Raw genomic sequence first — 18841 nt, forward strand, 5'->3', positions numbered from 1 at the left:
TGTCTATAATTGTTCACATGTAAAAAAGTAACTTACCACATGAAATTAACATGAAATTTTGATTTATTGAATGAGAGCATACTAATCACAAAACAATGCTAAGATAAAAGCAGGTGCAATCATTTTGTGCCCCTGCGAAAAGGGAGCCATGATTGTGCCCCATCTTCTTATTCTACATGACTGATTTTTTCTGTATTTTTTTAAATACTTTAAATAATCTATCCTTTAAAGCTGTTCTGACATCCTATTAATTTTACTTCTAACTTTTGGTTATGGAAAATCCCAAATACAGCCAAAAGTAGAAAGAAATAGCATTTAAAGGTAGCATCATGAATACCAGTGTACTTATCACCTACCTCCAACAAGGATCAACATTTTGCCAATTAGTTATTTGGCATTCCCTCTCCAACTGTTTTTTTTCTGATTACTTTAAAGGAAACTGCACACATCACATAGTTTACCCATAAATGTTTCTTTTAGCTTTGCTCACTTCTCAAAATGTATATAAAGAACACACACTATGAAATCTACATTTTTAGTCAACCTCTCAGTTTTCCTTCCCTGGCCTTGCCCATTAATGTCTACCAGTATTCATCTTAAAAAAAAAAAAAAACAAATATTTTTCAAACTAACTGAAAGCCCCATTTACCTACCTCTGGCCCAGTGAACAGGGTAAAGATGTTTCCAAAGTGATCCCGTCTTTGCCAGCTGGGCCCATTTGGTGCTTACTTGACTGCACCGACATAATTCTTGAGGATTAAGATAACTGAAAATTGCCAGCATTACCTCAGGAGGAAGATGCGTTATACCTGTGGCTCGTTCTGATACTTCCGCTTCTGAAATTAAAAAGAAAACTTTAGTATTAAAGGCTGTAAGAGCAAACGCAGTAAAAAATTATAGTCACATTTCTATACATAAAATCCAGTGCCTGAAGTCCACTCCTTCCTGCTTGCAAGATGAGAAAAGGAAATAACATGGATTAGAGGTAACATGGGGATGTTAAAGTTAAGAATCTGTAGGGTTAAACTATCATGGCCCAAATCATACTTCATCAGTGGGAGCTACGATAAACACAGAATCGACTTCCTCTTACAAAGGCGGCACAGAAAAAACAATACTCACTTTGTAGCATAAGCATCATTTGAAAAAGGAACCCAACAGGTTATACAGCTTTAAATCAACAAGTGTGGAGTTGGCCAGATTATGAGATCTCCAAGGCATTTTTAATGACACACACGAGTCTCACAGCATCTGCCATTCATGTATTATGACTCCTGTCAGCATCTTCCCAGTGACCCCTCTTTTCACATTTCGTGTAAGTCTGTGAAATCTGAGTTCTTTTACCTATAGGTACCCTAACCAACTCATACATATATTATTTATGAGCCAGTTGAAACAATATAATGTAAATATTTCTAGAGCTGGCATATATTTGTCAGGAATCTTTTGTCAGCCACTACTATAGAAAGTAGTCACTGGATGTCTAATTTCCTATAATGTATTATTTCAGTAGCAATTTTCTGGAAAAATGCAAATTAGGAATACCATAAAGAATATAAAACACAGAGGTTCACTGTTAAAGTATTATGAAGAACTTGAGGACTTTGTATATCTGATTTTTCTTCACAAAATAAAGTGCTATGATCAAATTCCTTGAATCAAACCCTTTTTAGACGCAGATATTTTAAAAAGAATGCAGCTATAATTTGCTTTGAAGGAATGGGAAAACTAAATGTAATAAGTGTGATGCTTTTAAATCCCATGTTACACTACAATTAAACCAGACACAACAGGTCTTGGCTTGGTGTCTAAGGCACAAGTTGAATTTCACAGTGAAGCGCACACACTTTATGGGTTTAATTATAGCTTACCTACAGACACATCTTTGTTTCAACATGCATCTCACCTACATTGTTAAATAAAAATAACAGAAAAGAACGAATTTCAAAAAGTTTAAGCTATTTTAACAGAAGTGCCATTGCTATGTCCCATCTGAAAGATTCAAAGGAATTTTTACTAACCTAAGAATGTCAATCTCTTTAATGATGTTTTAAAAGGCAAAGCTATCAAAGGCAAAGAATAAAAATGAGGAAATAGTCTAAGAAAAAAAAGTAAGCATATTTTATTTGCATTTCTCATGTGTTTTCTCAAAGCAACTGTGCAAAGAAAAACTACGCCCCACACTCTCCCCCTCCGGTGTACGGCTGGATGTAAGCTAAGAGAGTGACACACGAGAGAGGATAAAGATAAAACTGGGAGCAGAAATAATTTTGTAAACTGACGGAAAAAATAAGGAAAGAAAAAGCAGCTACCATGTTTAATGACCTCAAAAAGTTGAACAGTACTAAAAAAGTGCTGTGTATATGGTAGTTTTCAATAATTTTGATAAGCCAAGTATTATTAATATTTTATGTATATATAAATTTATTTAATAAATACTGCATTACAATTGGCCCAAGTATATGAGTGTTAAATTATCAGACAACACTAAATTCTAATATAGAAACTGTTTCAATTAAATTTATACTTGAAAATAAATGGCTTAACTCATTCCTCAAACAAAATCTATAGTTCACATCAACAAAGGAAAAATGGCCTTGAAACTAATAAATCATTTGCTATCTAAACATTTGAATCTCACCTTTATCTGACTTTTCATCCACTGAATATTTAAAAAACTTCTGTCGCTCCTCAGCTTGATTCCACAGGCTGAGACCTCTAAGGAGTTCTGCGGCATCCTTCTGAGAGCAATGCTGTGCAATCACTTTCTTTTTAATATCCTTCAGCTCTTCATAGGTAAAATATTCCATTAACATGGGCTGAAAAACCTAAATTAAAACAAAACAGTCATGAGGAAAGTTGCTTACTTTGTTTTGTTTTACTCTACACCTTTCAAACTATTAATGATTAAAATGTAAGAGAGAAAAACATTAGTTACTGCCGAGTTAGTTCATCCAAATATTAGAGAAGAATATCACCAAAAAAGATCCCTCTCTCTTAAGAATTCTCTGGCAAAGCCAATCCCTAAACACTTTCAAAGCATCATACCAGAAGGTCTTCCTATACAGAGCTTGTCAAACACTCTCAGTCATTCTCTCATGGTTGGACAGTTAGGTCAGTTAACTGCCTCTGCTACTGCAGTAACTGACCCCTACCCAAACAGGGCCTCTGAGTCCTTCCAGAATGGTACCCAGCCTATAGGAACCATAAGTCAGAACTCTCCTGAGACTTTCAACTACTAAGTATTACCTGGGAGATCTCTTCTTCAAAATAGATGCTTAATCCCAACTGCTAATTTATAGAATCAGAATCTTCAGAAGTGGAACTTTTTAAAAAAATGGTTCCACAGATAATTTTGATGCACACCTAAGGTTAACAAACACTGCTCTAAGAAGTGGTTTCAATGCTGGTTGATTGTAACATTAATAACTTGGGAAGCCTTTAAAATATACCTATACCAGTATCTCCACATGATTTAGCTGGTCCGGAAAGGGTTTTAAAGTGTTTTGGTTTTTAAAAAAAATACCAGCCTGAGTGTAAGGTAAAACTATAGATGAGAATCACTATAACAACTGATTAACAGCTGAACAAGAATCCAGTTCTTGGTAAAACACTTTCTCTATTCCTTACCCTGATACTCATTCCATTTTATTTTAATGAGAGTAAGTTCATTAAAGCTTGGGACAGAGTGTCAGTGGATGGGCCCGTGGAGACAGGACTAGGGGCTGGCCTGGGACGGGCTGCCACCGCCCACTGCTTCCTGGGAGCCGGTGTCATTGGGACCTCAGAGCTTCAGACAGAAGCAGCCAAGTCTACAGCTGAGGAGAGGGGCTGTGGGCGTGCTCACAGAGGAGCGTGCCCATCCCACTTCAAGAACGAGAAAACGTTTCACTCACCCATGCAGTGATACCCCCGCACACGTGCACGAGGCATAAGTCCGGTAAGTTTAATACCATCATTTAATTACCAGAATCCACTACTAAAAAAAAAACACTAAAAATTCTTTAAACTTAGCATGGAAATACAGAAAGTTTAAAGAATCCTCCAAGGTTCTGAAAATGCATTAGGGTGGCATAAAAAGTTATTAATGTTCAATATACTGCCATCTGCATAATAAGAAAATATTGAATATATGAATTAAATCATTTATTCAATAAAAACAACAATCTCTCTGAGATAAAAAAATTATTAGTTTTTCCTTGGGTTTTTCTTCATTTCTTAAAATGAACTGGAGGTTTATCCTCCCATGCATTAGTTTGAAGAATCAAAGACAAAATAACATTTTTAATCATTTATTTACTTCAAATTGTAAGCTACAGTTGATCCGGAAAGTTCCCGAGGTGGCAGAAATGAGCCAGCTGGGCTGCACAGGCTCAGGAAATAAGTCACAGGGGAAGGAGAAGGGCCCGAGGAGCTCAGGAGAGAGAAAGGCAAAGGCAGTGTGCCGGCGGGGGGGAGGCGGGGGGAGGTGCAGGTGTGCTCAGAAAGAGTGCCCAAAACAACATTTTTTAAATTTAAATCAAAATCACACGGAGGGAAAATCATGCTTACCTCCTCTTCCTCTTTCATGTGAGGAAGAAAATCTCTTGTAAAAGCCTCCAATCTCTCTTTCAGCTGTTTCTCATAATTTAACTGCTCATATTCATTCTGAAAACAAATCAAAAGTATTCTGAAAAGTTCTGCTTCATTAACTTACATTGCACCTGATTCTAGAAAGTCAGTTTAAAATGCAACATAAAACCTAAAAAAACAGGACAAATGCAAAGTGGTCTCTGTTATACTCTTCTAAGTACAAAAGATGTCTTAAGGACATCTGAACCTTGAATTCTTTTAGTAATGGGATCTATACTTCTTTTTTTAAATGCTATAAAAAGTCTTAAAAGAAAAAGCAAGCCCTGGCTGGTGTGGCTCAGTGGATTGACTGAGTGCCAGCCTGTGAACCAAAGGGTTACCAGTTCAATTCCCAGTGAGGGCATGTGCCTAGGTTAGGAGCCAGGTCCCCAGTAGGCAGTGCAGGAGAGGCAACCACACACTGATGTTTCTCTCCCCCTCTTTCTCCTTCCCTTCCTGTCTAAAAATAAATAAATGGATAAATAATCTTTTTTAAAAATCAAGTATTTGCTCAAAATATCTAATGATTTCTAATATATATATATATATTTACATAATTTCTGTGTGTCAGTTTTCTAAATACATCTCCAAGCAGTCTACAAGAGCCTACTGGACTCTTACCATTACAGAATTACTTCAGGGCAGTGATTTTCAACCCGTGCGCTGCAAGAATTTTTAAAATGTGCGATACCTGACTACTCAGTCAGGGGCACTGACCTCTTTTCCCTTAGACTCCAAATTAAAAAATGACAAAACCAACAGAACAATAACTATCCAATTTGAGAGAATCAAAATTATACCTATTTTTTGGCAGATCAACAAAAAAAATATTTTTTGACATGCTGCAGAATTTTAGTAATTAGTTTATATGCACCAAGACATGAAAAGGCTGAAAATCGTTGCTTCGAGGTCATTAGTTTGTCTTCCACTAAGCAATTCAGAATGCCTGTTGCAGTACCCTACAGAAGACCATACATATTGCTAAAGGCAAAGTATCGACTTCTAGAGGCAAGGAGTTGACTACATCTTGAAGTAAATCATTCTAAGTCCAGACAACTGCTAAAAAGCTCTTCCTTATATGAACTGAGATCGTATCTCCCTATAACTTATCCATCATTTCTGTATCAGACCTCTAAACTTAAAACATTTGGAAAATTTATAAAATAATGAACTTTTAAAATGTGAGAATGTTTTATCTCTGCTGAGTCCTCTGTAATCTTTTGCAACTGACTTATTTAACTGCTTCCTAATATTCTACCCAATGTCCCATTTTCTTAAAATTTTATACATTTTCCATACGTATACCAAAGGGCTTCCATTCCCTCTTACATGCCAATGATTATCAAATTTTCTTTTCCAAACCAAAGTACAATTCTGACCTTTTATGTCTCCTCCTATAATGATAAACGCCCACCCAAATCACACAAGCAGTTCAAATGCAACCTGTCGGTAACGGAGCTTTGTACTCCGCAAGTATCTTCCGCACTCCCTGGAGACCAGGCTCAATGCTGTTCTTATTCCCTTCTCTTTCTCCTTCCCTCCTCCTTTTATGCAGTCAATACACCCTATCAACTTTATTTGTCCCACAAAATTCTCAAGTCTGTCCCCTCCCCTCTATGTCCACTAGTCACTACTTTAGTTCAGACCTAATCATTTTATGGAACAGGTAGTACACAAACATAATACAGAGTAAAAAGTAGGTTTTTAGGGCAAAAGTAGATTTACAGTTGTTCATATGGAAAATAATAATTAGTGAATATTAATACAAAAATAAACTGTTTCACATACTCACACCTATGAACCTACTTCTGCTCCACCTTATATAAAATTCAGTAAGTATAAAAGAATATTCAATAAAAAGTAAAACTCCCATCACTACCCAGTACCCCAGCCTACTACCCCATCTCCCACCTCCCCACCAAGAATACTATGTATTCTTCCACAGACAATTACAGTAATTTTTATAAGTCTGTCTGCTTATGTCTTTCCTTTCCCTTCACACCATCCTCTTCCCTACTGCAGAACAGTCTTTCTAGATAGAACACAATTCCCTTAGTCACAGGCGCACGGTGGTTTGACAGAGTTGCAACTTATACCTGTGCTTCACCGAACCAGCAGGGAGATGAACAAAGACCAAATTTTAAATATCCTGTAATTCATAACTATAGTCATAGAAAAATCTCTCTTTATCATTATCCTAAACTACATTCAAAACTAGCTTCATGCTAACAATTAAATATGGTCCTGTTTCTCACCCTGGCCGGCTGAAAAAGCATCCTGTCAACAGCCGTGGCTGCAGGGATGGGCCATGGCTGACCGGACAGGGCTCAGTCCAGTCCGGCCACACACGAGGGTTAACCGGCGAACGTTATCAGTAAGGGGAACAACAGTATTCTCTCTCCCTCTCGCCCATCCTCTCTCTAAAATAAATAAATAAACCAATACTTTAAAAAAACTTTATCCTGTTTAACAAATGCTGTGCCCTAAAATATGGAGAAAGAAACTATAGTCAACATTTTAGCTAACATTTAATTTTAATAAATACAATTTATAAGATTAAAGTGTTTATTCATTCTATGTAACAATTTACCATTAGTTGCCAGTAACTCTTTATCTTTCAAGAGTTCAGCAAATATTATAAGAAAGTAAAAATCTTATGGTAATTAAAATTTCACTTCAAAATAAGTTTAAGACTTAGAGAGTGGTGTTCATTATAAGATATTATTTATACACAGCAGTAAAGATGTAACTGACAGATTTCATCAAACCTGACTGGCGTTCCCCTAAGCACTCTTCTTAACTAGATCCAACCTGGAGCTTTGTCCTGGGCACACTTAGTGCACTTTTAGCAAAATCATCCTGCATCTATCTAATCTTCCAAAAAAAATGCCCGAATTCTTAGCATCTTATCACCCTTGATATCATCCACCCCTGAGATCTTATCCCCTGGTCTGTCTTCAGGAAAAATTGTCAGCCTAGCAAGAACCTCCCTAACCTTGATGATTCCTCTTAGTCATTTTCCTGCCCCCACCCTGCTCCTTAACGCTAAATCCCCACTTGTCCCTGTTACATTCAGAGCTGAACCCCACTGTAGTAACCCCTTGAATAAACTCTTCCTTACCGCCATTAACAAGTGTCAAAATGGTCTTTTTCTTTAACATAACATCATTTACTAAAAAATACTAACAACTTTTGCCAATGACAAACCAGAGGATGTCACAGGTTGTGGCACTAAATGCCCATTTTTACAACTCACCTTAACATTCTTCAGTCCCTTTTCAAAGAGGCTAAGCATCTCAGAGAGTTTATTGTCAGAATGAACATTATAAATGGTCTGACTGCGTTGCTGAAGCAAACCAATGATGTATTCATTTTCAATCTGCTCATGCATTTTGAACTCCTTAAAAGTAGCATACAGAGACTGCAGAAGAGCACGGAAATCATTGTTGTTGGAAAAGTTGGTTTTAGAAAGCTGAATAAAAACATAAAAAGAAAGACAAAATAAGTACATGTAAATATTCACCAATAAAAATATTTAGATGCATCTTATTTAGTTTGTATATAGTCAAATACCTCTCATCCTTTACTTGGTTAAAGTATTTGGTTAAATTTAAGTTTTCTTTAAATAAAAGGGTTTGACTAGATTCCCTCCAAATCTAAAATTCCATTAGTTTATATATATGCTAAATAGGATACTTCACCAAGTTATACGTAAACATTAAAAGAATTGTGTAAAGCACACGGAATATATTCAATAATAGTGTAATAACAATGTAAAAAAATAGCTGTTAAAAAAGTGTTTTTTTCTTTGTTAAAATGTTCTTCATGCTATTATACTACTTTTACAATTTAAACAATTCAAAAATATTCTATTACAGTTTGTTTAAACTTTAATACCAAGATGAGTCTGTTCTGTTCCAAAAATAATTATAAAATATTGAGCTATTAGAGCATTATTAGATAATTTTAGAGGAACTAATTTTTTAACAGAAAACTGGGGTAAACATTTAGCAGCTTTTATTAGAAATCGCGTACTTTTCTGAAGTGGAGGCACTACAATAGTACAACGTGGAAACCTAGGACATAAGAAGGTAAATGCACTTGAAGGAAAGAAACAAATCAATGAAAACATAAAGAAATATATACACTGTCATTTTTAACTTCTACTATTTAGCAAGATGACTATTCTGACATAATTTCAATTTTTTACATTTAAATGGCATATTAAGTTCTCATGTTCAAGGCATACATATTATCAACTTGATTCAAATTAAAGTTCAAATATTCAAACCCTGCACTGCCTCCATTGCCATATTAAATCTACCTTCAATTATATCAATGCCAGTTTCAAAATTCATTTTAAAGAGGAAAACCTGATTAGGTTAGAAACAACAGACAGTAAACGGAGGGGAAGAAGCTACTAACACCACACTTCCTAGACTTGCTTTGTAAAGTCTGATCTAGTATTCCTAAAATGGAGCACAGTCCAAGCTGTCTTAATTGCCTGTTCTCGGCAAGAATAGTAGGCTCTTAACAAAGCACCAGAGGAGATTACTAAAGCAAAACTATTCCACTATCCACTATACACAACAGAATTAATTTAGTTTCTGTAAAACGCCATATGGACTAGGTATTAACAGTCATTTATAGAAAACCAGATCTATGGTCAGATTCTCTAAGATCAGATCCCAGCTCTACCATTTATTGAGCTGTGTAACCATAAATAAGTTAGTTTTCTCCCTCCATGTCTTAATGTTCTGTTGGTGTTAAATGGGAATAACAATAACACCTGCACTTCACATGGTCCCTGTGAGATCAAAATGAATTACTGCTTAGTAAATGTTAGCTATCATTTTGAAAATTAATCATGCAGTTTTATAAATTCATGCATTTTTTTACTCTATTCAGATACTTAATGAGCAGCCATCATAAGCCAGGCACTGTTTCTGATACTTGAGATATATCAGTTAACAAAAATGACTTCTTAGTCTTTACAGAGCTTACACTGTATTATGTAAGTGAAGGGAAATAAGACAATGAATAGTAACCACAATAAATAAATTATCTAGAATGAGGTTTAGAACTAATGCGGGGGGGGGGGGGGGGGCAGGTAGTAAATACTTTAAGTTGTTGCACAAAAGTAGTCATACAAAAGAGTGTGGCTGTATTCCAAAAGCACTTTATTTATGAACACTGAAATTTGATTTTCATATAATTTTCACAACCTAAAATACTGGATTGGCCAAAAAGTCCATTTAGATTTTTCTATAAAAGATACGTTTCTCATTTTCACCAATAACTTTATTGACTTTGATATTTTGAGTATGTCAGCTATCTCCCGCTATTGTAATCTAGTGGGTAGAAGCCAGGAGTGCTACTGAACACCTTTCAATGCATAAGACAGCCCCACAACAAAGAATTATTTGTTTAGAATGTCAGTAGTACCAGGGAACTCCACAAACCACTTCTGACACATTTGATCAGCCACAGCGCCTTCTCTATACACTGCACAAATCTTTTTTCCCATTTCAGTTGCATTTTTACCTTTCTTGAAATAATAAAGCATAATATGACAAAAATGTTGGATATTTTCTTCCATTTTCAGTATTAAAATGGCTGCACAAAAATTCACCAATTTTGTTAAGTTTTTAAAAAATGCACACTGATACAACAGCTGTCACAGTATCTAACAAAACTGTCTCAAATGAAGTTAAAGAAAACTAAGCACTACTAGAGCCATCATATGAAAAAACTAAATGAATTTTTTGGCTAACCCAGTATTATTCTTTTAATTTTTTCAAACTTTAGTTCCTAAATCATACAAAACAACACAGAATGATTTGGTTAAACCAATGTAGGGTTTTTTTAATTTCAATGTAGATTTTTATTCCAAGAAATGCCACCTAAGATCATAACAAAATTCACTAGTGTTTAATTTCAGCAAATACTACCATGTGTCACTTTATTCTTCAAAAAATTAAAAATCAGCAGAAATAAAAGATAAATCAAAAGAAAGCATTAATAATGGCTATAAATTTTTTAAAAACAAAAGCATGGCAAAAAAGTGAAAAATGTCTGAGGCCCTGGCCAGATAGCTCCCTTGGCTAGAGCACCGTCCTGATAAGTCAAGGTTGCAGGTTCAATTCCGGGCCAGGGCATATACAAGATTCAACCAATGAATGCATAAATAAGTACAACAACAAATCAATGTCTGTCTCTCTCCCTCACCCCTTCTGTTCCTGTCTCTCTAAACACACAAATATATATATTTTAAAAAATGACCTCACAGGACTTAAGGAAAACATCATCTTAAAAGACATGCAGAAAATTTTGCATCCATTCTCATTGGACTATCAGAAAATCTTTCAGATTTAATGACCAGCTAAGATAAAGCCTGGGTTCGTGGTACAGACTGAAAAACCGAATCAGATATACAAAAGGACTCTATGTTGTATGTAGAGTCCATCCAGCATAGTGGTTAGTTACCCTGGAGCCAAACTGCTTAGGTGTGACTCTATCTCTCTCAGCAAAAGCCATTCAAGAGCTCTGTATCTCGGTTTCTTCACCTGTCAAATAAGGCTAATAATATTAAACTACCACATAGGATTCCTGTGAAACTTAGTAATATATTTAAAGAACACAGAATATAACATAAAAAAGCCTTACTTGGGCTTTTCATTTATGGGGACAGGGCCCACGACCCAGGCAGGTGCCCTGACCAGGAATCAAACCAGCGACTGAATTTCACTTTTTAGGACGCTGTTCAACCAACTCAGCTACACTGGTCAGGGCAAGCAACTGTTTTTAACCTAATACTCAAGTCAGTAAATTTAGCAGTTAAAAAAAATAAGCAGAGCATATACAATTTAACTTTTAAAAAGTCTGTTTATATGATTTTTTTTTAATTTTGTCTCTGCAGAGTTATTCAAACATATAGATTTGATTGAGAAAAAAAATAAACCTATACACTAATAACATCTGGGACATACTGAGGCCTACAATGTTATACAGTACTAAGTATTTTTAATTATTCTTACAGCAATCCTAGAAAGTAGTTATTATAACTCTTATTTTACACGTGAAAAAACCTGAGACTTGGAGAAAATAACTTACCCAAAATCAGACAAGTAGAAGACAAGAAAACAGAGATCAAACCACTATGGCTCTACCAAGGGGTGTCCAACCTGGGGCCCTCAGGCTGCATGCAGCCCAGGATGGCTATGAATACGGCCCAGCACAAAATCATACATTTACTTAAAACATGAGATTTTTTTGTGTGTGATTACATGACATAATGTATTTAATGTGTGGCCCAAGACAACTTTTTTCTCCCAGTGTGGCCCAGAGACGCCAGAAGGTTGGACACCCCTGTGACCTATGTTCTTTCCACAAGATACAATGTTAATCCCAATCATAAAGCTATCTTTTCAGATCCAACAGAGTAAATTGTCAGAAAGAGTGTCAACTCTAAAGCAATAGTTCTCCCAAGGCAGTCTATTTTGCGCACCCCCACCCCCCACCTCCACTACCAATGTGCAAGGTCTGGGGACATTTTTGGACGTCACTACTGCAGAAGTGCTACTGACATCTAGTGGGTAAAAGTCTGGAATCTGGCTACACATCGTGCAACTGCACAGGGCAGCACCCACGACAAAGAGTCACCTGGCCCAATGTCAGTAATGCTGCATTGACGAATGCTGCTCTAAAGAAGCGTTTTTCAAAAGTGTTTAACCATGACCGTTTGTTAGCATAAAATACAGTGCAATCTAGACACACACCACACACGTACCACAAACATTTCGAACAAATTTCAGCAAACAGCATTTCCTTCTCTAACCTGGATGTAGTTTTTTAATGCTGTTTCTGACCCATGAAATTGATTTAATGTCCCACAAATGGGTCATAAGACATATGTTGAAAAACAATGTTCTAAGGTAGGATATACAAGTTCCTAAGTGACCTATTAACTTATATAATCTGATACCTAGCAAATTCAATGAAAAAAAAAAACCTATGTAAAATAGAATACACATAACCAACAAATGTAACAACCAGTAATATGGTATCTCCCCTATTTTAAAAATGTATAGCTAACTTTCCATCTCAGGGACTTTGCAACCTAAAATCTTACAGTATGGTTTCAAACTGATTCAAAAGTTGTGTGTCACTTAAATACTAGATAATAAATTCAAAACCAAATATGAACATAGAATAACAAAACCCAATCACTATCATTACCGCAAATAAGTCTTTACTTTTTGCCTACTCAGCCAGACAATGCTTTCATTTAATCAAAGACGACTTTACACTTAATGAAGGAAACCAACTATCTCTGGTCAAACTAACTCTACGTATAGAAAAACCTGTGACCCACAGGAAGATGTTTTGCATAAAATCATATAGCTAGTGATAAGCAGCAGAACCAGTAAGGTAATACAAAAAACATGGGCTTCAGAAAGGGGAAAATCCTAAGATTAAAATTCAGGCTCCCCTAATTACTAGTTGAGTAAGTTGGGTAAGTTACTTAACCACTAAGTCTGTTTCTTCATCTTTAAATGAGGGATAATACTTGTCTCACAGGGCTCTTGTGAGGATTTAAAGTAATAACATAAGCATGTAGTAAGAACTCATTAAATTCCCTTTTCCTTCCTCTCCTAGCTGTCAATTCAACATTCTCTCAGATAAATCAGTCCTCTCGATGCCAATAAGTAACAGTTTTTACAGATATGCCAAGAAGTACAAAAACAAAGGAAACTAAATAAATTCTTCATAAAGCTGTATTTGTTCAATTTTTAAAAAATAATATATGCCCTGGCTAGGTGACTCAGTTGCTTGGAGCATCGACCAAAGGATTGTAGGTTGAATGCCTGGTCAGGGCACATGCCTGGGTTGTGGGTTCAATCTCCGGTCAGGGCGCATACAGGAAGCAACCGATTAATGTCTTTCTCTCACATGGAAGTTTCTCTCTGTCCCTTCCTCTCTCCCCTCTTCTCTATAAAAGCAATGAAAAAATATCCTCAGGTGAGGATTAAAAAATAAACTAGTTCTCATTTTGTAAAGTTTTACTACAGACTGTTTGGGTTGGATACACCTGGCCTATGCAACCAAAAGATACTGAAGGCAAAACTTGGGGGAGTAAGTGAATGAAAATAAATAGCACTTCAAGACTATTCAGCCACACCCTGACCAATGTGACTCCATTGGCTGGGTGTTGTCCGCCAAAGCAAAAGTCGCCAGTTCAATTCCCAGTCAGGACACACACCTGAATGGGTTCGGTTCTGGTGGGGCACGTGTGAGAGGCAACCCATCGATGTTTCTCTCTCACACTGTTTCTTCTCTCCCTCTCTTTCTCCCTTCCCTTTTCTCAAATAAATAAATAGAATTTTTAAAAAAGAAAGACTATTCAGCCACTATAAAACACTTATTTTTCCACACTGGCTCCCAAACAATGACCTAGGAAAGAGTTCCATTAGATATTAGTATCAAGAAGAAATCCAGATATAGAATTCTTATGCAGCTTTTTTCCCCCTAAATCACCTTGGTCCACAGGTCAGAAAACTGGACTATTAACCTTCTTGACCAATATATACAGCAACCTCATTACCTACATGCAATTAACTCAGAATTAGTGATGATTTTAACTTATATGTCAAACTGAAAATGCTTTCTAGTTATTGCAAGAGGAGCATTTAACTACTAAAAATAATCTTACTTGACTCAGATACTGTTTTTTAAAATGGCACTGTATTTTCAAAACTTGTTCTAGTGTTCTCAATCACCAAGAAATGACACAAAATTAATTAACTTTGTGAAAATTGTTTACCCTTAAAATGTGTTATTCTTTCTTATTTTTAGTAGAGTATCAGGCATCTGGAAATCCACAAACCTCCTAAGGAAATGTACACATGCAGAAAAATTTCCACAGCAATTTCAGGCAATCACCACATTACCTCTCCCCAAATCATTTTAAAATGGAGAGAAGACTTCAGATTCCATTAGTTCCCACTAGCCTTCCCTTTTTGATTTTGAGAAAGTAAAAAAACCTCCCTATTCTTTTTGTTGTTGTTGCAAATAAAGGATACTGTCAGAGTAAGTTAAAAAGCCAGAGGAGCTAAAAAAAAAAAATTACAGTAAACTAACCCAAACATTCAGGGTTTCTAAGCTTAACTAACAGATTACCCATTCTTGATGCTTCTACTGGGTAAGTAGTTCTCACCCCGGGCTGCACACTGGCATCGCCCAGGAGCTTTAAATTACACAATCATGCGCCCCTTAAGGACGGGAAGCATTCTGAGAAATTTACCATTAAGTGATTTCGCTGTGCTGTGAACATCACGGAGGGCACTTACACACAGTCAGACAGCACTGAAGCACAGCCTACTGCACACCTAGGCGAGGTGGTACGGCCTGCTGCTTCTAGGCTACAGGCCTGTGCAGCACGTTACTGTACAAAAGGTTAATTCAAGCACAAGAGAAAATAATGCAATCAAGAGACATGTGGCATGACGTGACATATTGTTTTACAATAAACTTTTTTATAAGTACACTCCAAAATAATGACTAATAATATAGTAAATACACAGCGACTAACAGAGTCGTTTAATCATCACCGCTGAGTACTCTGTACCGTACAGAATCGTACGTGTTATACCTTCACGCCACTGGCAACAGAGTGGGTGTGTTTACACCAGCACCACCGCAAACACATGACTAATGTCTTGGGGACACGGGCTACCATGTCGCTAGGCCACAGGAATTTTTCAGTTCCATTATAATCTCAGGGGACCAAGGTCACACATGCGGTCCCTCCTAGGCAGAGAAGTCATTACGGTTGCACGACTTGACGCCTGGGTCCCACGGTCAGGGACCCCGATTTCCGTGGTTTAGGCAACAGGATTTATAAGCAGCTTTTAGGGTGATTCTAACGAGCAACCCAGGTTGAGATATGCTGTTCTAGAATACCTTGCTGTTTCAACCTGTATCTAAATCAGGTATTTTTTTTTTTAATTTTCAAAATGAAAAGAGGGAAAGGATAGCTGTGGGTGCACTTTCAATTGCTGGTTCTGAGCGCGGCCTAGCCAGGAACACTCCGGGCGCCCTCCAACCACTTCCCTGGGCAAGGAGAACCCCGCTTCTCTCCTCGCAGGGGTTCTGCTTGATGCCACGTAATTTCTGAAAATTCAGAGAACTTGTTTGCTGTGCTTAAACAATGACTGTTTAAATGTATTTTGCATCTGGTTCATTTCTACAGGAAACAGAACTGCCTGGAGTTTTCAGAACATCCCCAACGTAAAGGGACAAAAACGTGGGATCTTACTATTGTTTATAAAGTCACCGGCAGAAGGCCCTGAACCATCTCCACGAAACTGCTTGTTCAGCACAGGCTGCACCAATTAGGAGTCCAAAAAGGTCCTCACGGTTAAACCAACTTTTTCCGAGGCCCCTTTAATTCGAGCCCAGGCACAGAATTCCAACAGAGAATAGCTGTTTCAGGATACAACCTACAAGGCGTCAATGCTCTGGACAATAAAAGTTGCAAGAAAAAAAAAGCACACACACACACACACAAACGAAGAAGGCAGGTTCGCTAGTTCCTACACCAAGAAACCTGGTTTTTCTCCCAAATCAAACCAGGGAAAGGCTGGGGCTTACAACCAACTGGGGGCACTTGGGAGAAGCTTCCCGTGGAGCCAGAGAGCAAGCTGGAGCTTCGGAAGATGGATGGATGGGTTTTTGCAGAGAATTCGGGAGCCCCCTAACCGGCCGGGCGGAGGGCGGGGATAGTGGGGGGCGGGGGAGGGGGGCGTAGGGAACAACCGCGGAAACGGCCGGCCCCCAGCGGAGGGGAAGCCCACCGCCGGTGGCGGACCCGAGTCCCCAAAGGTCGGTGGGGAGCGAGGGCGCCCGTCTCCGAGAGGGCGCGCGGGCGGGAGGCCCACCGCGGCCGCGGGAAGCCGGCCCCGGCCGGGAGGGCCGCGCCGCCGACCCCGAGGGCACGTCGGGGGCCGCGGGGCGGGCGCGGGCGCGGGCTCCCGGGGCCGGAGCGGGGCGGCGAGCGCGGCGCTGACAGCTACGCAGCGGCGCTCGGCCCGGCGCGGGGCCGGGAGCCGCGGGCGCGGCGCAGGCCCGGCCGCCCGGGGACCGGTCCGCACCTCCTCTCCGCCCGCGCCGCCCAGAGCGAGAAGCCCCGCGCGCCGCCGTTACCTTGTCGCAGTACAGCCCCACCAGCTGCTTCATCCGCCAGTGCGGGGCGGTGAACACATCCACTTCTTCGGGAAAGGGCGCCATCGCCGCTGCCTCAGCCTCTGCCTCAGCAGCCGCGGCCGCCGCCTCTCCATAGACACCCTCGCCGCCGGGCAGAGGCGGCGCGCCCCCTGCGCATGCGCCCGCCCCGTCGGCGCGCGCCGCCGGGCTGCCGGGCCGGTAGGGGCGCGGGGGCGCGCGGGCGGCCGCCATGTGGTCCCCCCTGGGCCACGTGACCGGGTGTGCGGTGGAGGCTCCAGCTTCCACCTCCCGCCTCCACTCTTTTCGTTCCTTACCCTCTTCGGGTGTCGCAGGAAGAAACCAAGCCTTCCTGTTTGTTTTGCAACATGAAACAAGACTGGGTGTCGTTTTAGAGGCACTCCCGGCGCTTCTCTCGTGGCGATAAGCCCCCCAAACCTTGAGGCCAAGGCAGGCAGCACAATGGTCGCGGTCAGGCAGAGCTCTCTCTGCCTGGGCACCGGGGGCGCTGACGCCCCGCGTGCCAGGGTGACTGTGCTGTGTGTGGCTCAGGCCCTCCCGAGCAACCTTTTGCCTCCCGGTAATATCTGGGTGTCAGACTCAGCCACGAGCCCCAGTGATTGGTGAACCCGGACTGAGGGCTCCCAGGGCCTGCCACCCCCAGCGGGAGGGTGACACGTGACCAGGCTGACACTGGCTGCCCCAGCAGGCAACTCAGGTCAGGCGCCTGGGTCAGAGGCTGGGGCTGGAGCACAGAGACCAAGGACCTGGGTGGGCATCTCCTTCCATGTCCCCTGGGGCGGGAGGGGAAGGCCATGGAATTCTGGAGAATGACAAGGAGGGAAAACATTCTGGGCCTCAAGGAGGCGGGAAGGCGCCTGGAGCACTGGTGTGGCTGGCTAGGGACAGCAGAAAGGCATGGGGGGGGGGGGGGGGCGCTGGTGACTCATCAAGGGAGGTTAGTGCGGTTGAGAACCTTGCTGCACATCCCTCCATTTTAAGCAGCGGCTCAGAAAGAAAGACTCGAGGACGTCACTGCCCAGAGGAATGTCTCTCTTCCTTCCACAGGTCGCCTGGGCCCTGCCCCGGCCCGCGGGGAGACTGGGAGCCCGGTTATGGGCACCATTCACCCCGATCCCCCTTCCACTTGGTGGGCTGGAGGACTAAGGAACACAAAGAAATGGGGGGGGGGGGGGGGGGACAGGGAAGCCCAAGAACCGGCGTAGGGTTAGATGGAAAGAGTGAACAAATAAAATGGAGTCGCCATAATGAAGCTGCTAGCTTACAAGAATCCAGTGGGCGGAGGCAGGACGCATCCTGGACCAATCCAGGGGACGGATTCTTCTCAAGAATGTACATTGTACTGTACGAGCTCGGGGCTCCACGTGTTTTTTCTTCTTCGGAACGCTCCGGGCCTTGCCTCGTTGTGTGTCCGGTTTACAAACCCTGAGACTTGAATACATCCTTGCTGTGTATTTCTGGCCAGAGCCTCCTGACCGTGCCCAATCGACAATGGCTATAAACTCCAGGGGTGCAAGAACCGGGTATGTCCTCTTCACCCCTTCTGTGCCCGGTATGGATCACAGTGTCATGACACCATACGGGTTTGACCAGTATTGCGGTTTTGCCAGATACTGCTGGTGTGAGCTTCAGTTAAGCTCCGTGACTTCTCTGGACCTCAGTTTCCTCATATGAAAATGGGGGTAACGCTGCTGTGGACCAACCCTGAAGAGGGCGCTCTCCATGCTGGCACCCTGATCTTGGCCTTTTCAACATCCAGGACCCTGAGGAATACATTTCAGCTGTTTATACACTCCCCCGTCTGTGGCATTTTGTTGTGGTGCTCCGAGCTACGAGAAATCGCTACCTCGTCGGGTGGTTGTGAGGACTAAAGAGAGCACGTACGTTTGAACTGCTCCTAAGAGTACCCTGGACCTACAAGTCCTGTCTGTAAACTGTGATTAGCGAATACCACAACTCTGAGGTGGTGGTGTTGCAAGCTGAGTCC

General features: G+C 40.5%; 1 protein-coding gene across 2 annotated transcripts in view; it reads right to left on the reverse strand.

Moving 5' to 3' along the window:
• FBXL5 (F-box and leucine rich repeat protein 5) overlaps positions 1-16993 on the reverse strand; it is a 34248-nt gene extending 17255 nt beyond the window's left edge. The window contains exons 1-5 of one of the 2 annotated variants that reach the window (XM_028505951.2): positions 16816-16992; positions 7868-8083; positions 4552-4647; positions 2642-2828; positions 654-836 (exon numbers count right to left, since the gene is read on the reverse strand). In XM_028505951.2, coding sequence (XP_028361752.1) covers positions 654-836; positions 2642-2828; positions 4552-4647; positions 7868-8083; positions 16816-16899 — 766 coding nt within the window. In that variant the 5' untranslated portion in view covers positions 16900-16992. Of the gene's footprint in view, positions 1-653; positions 837-2641; positions 2829-4551; positions 4648-7867; positions 8084-16815 lie in introns of both variants that reach the window. The other variant, XM_036018875.1, reaches the window with a different exon arrangement.
• Between the last annotated feature and the right edge of the window lie 1848 nt (positions 16994-18841).

This window comes from Phyllostomus discolor, chromosome 1 (assembly GCF_004126475.2).
Source record: "Phyllostomus discolor isolate MPI-MPIP mPhyDis1 chromosome 1, mPhyDis1.pri.v3, whole genome shotgun sequence".
Classification (NCBI taxonomy): Eukaryota; Metazoa; Chordata; class Mammalia; order Chiroptera; family Phyllostomidae; genus Phyllostomus; species Phyllostomus discolor.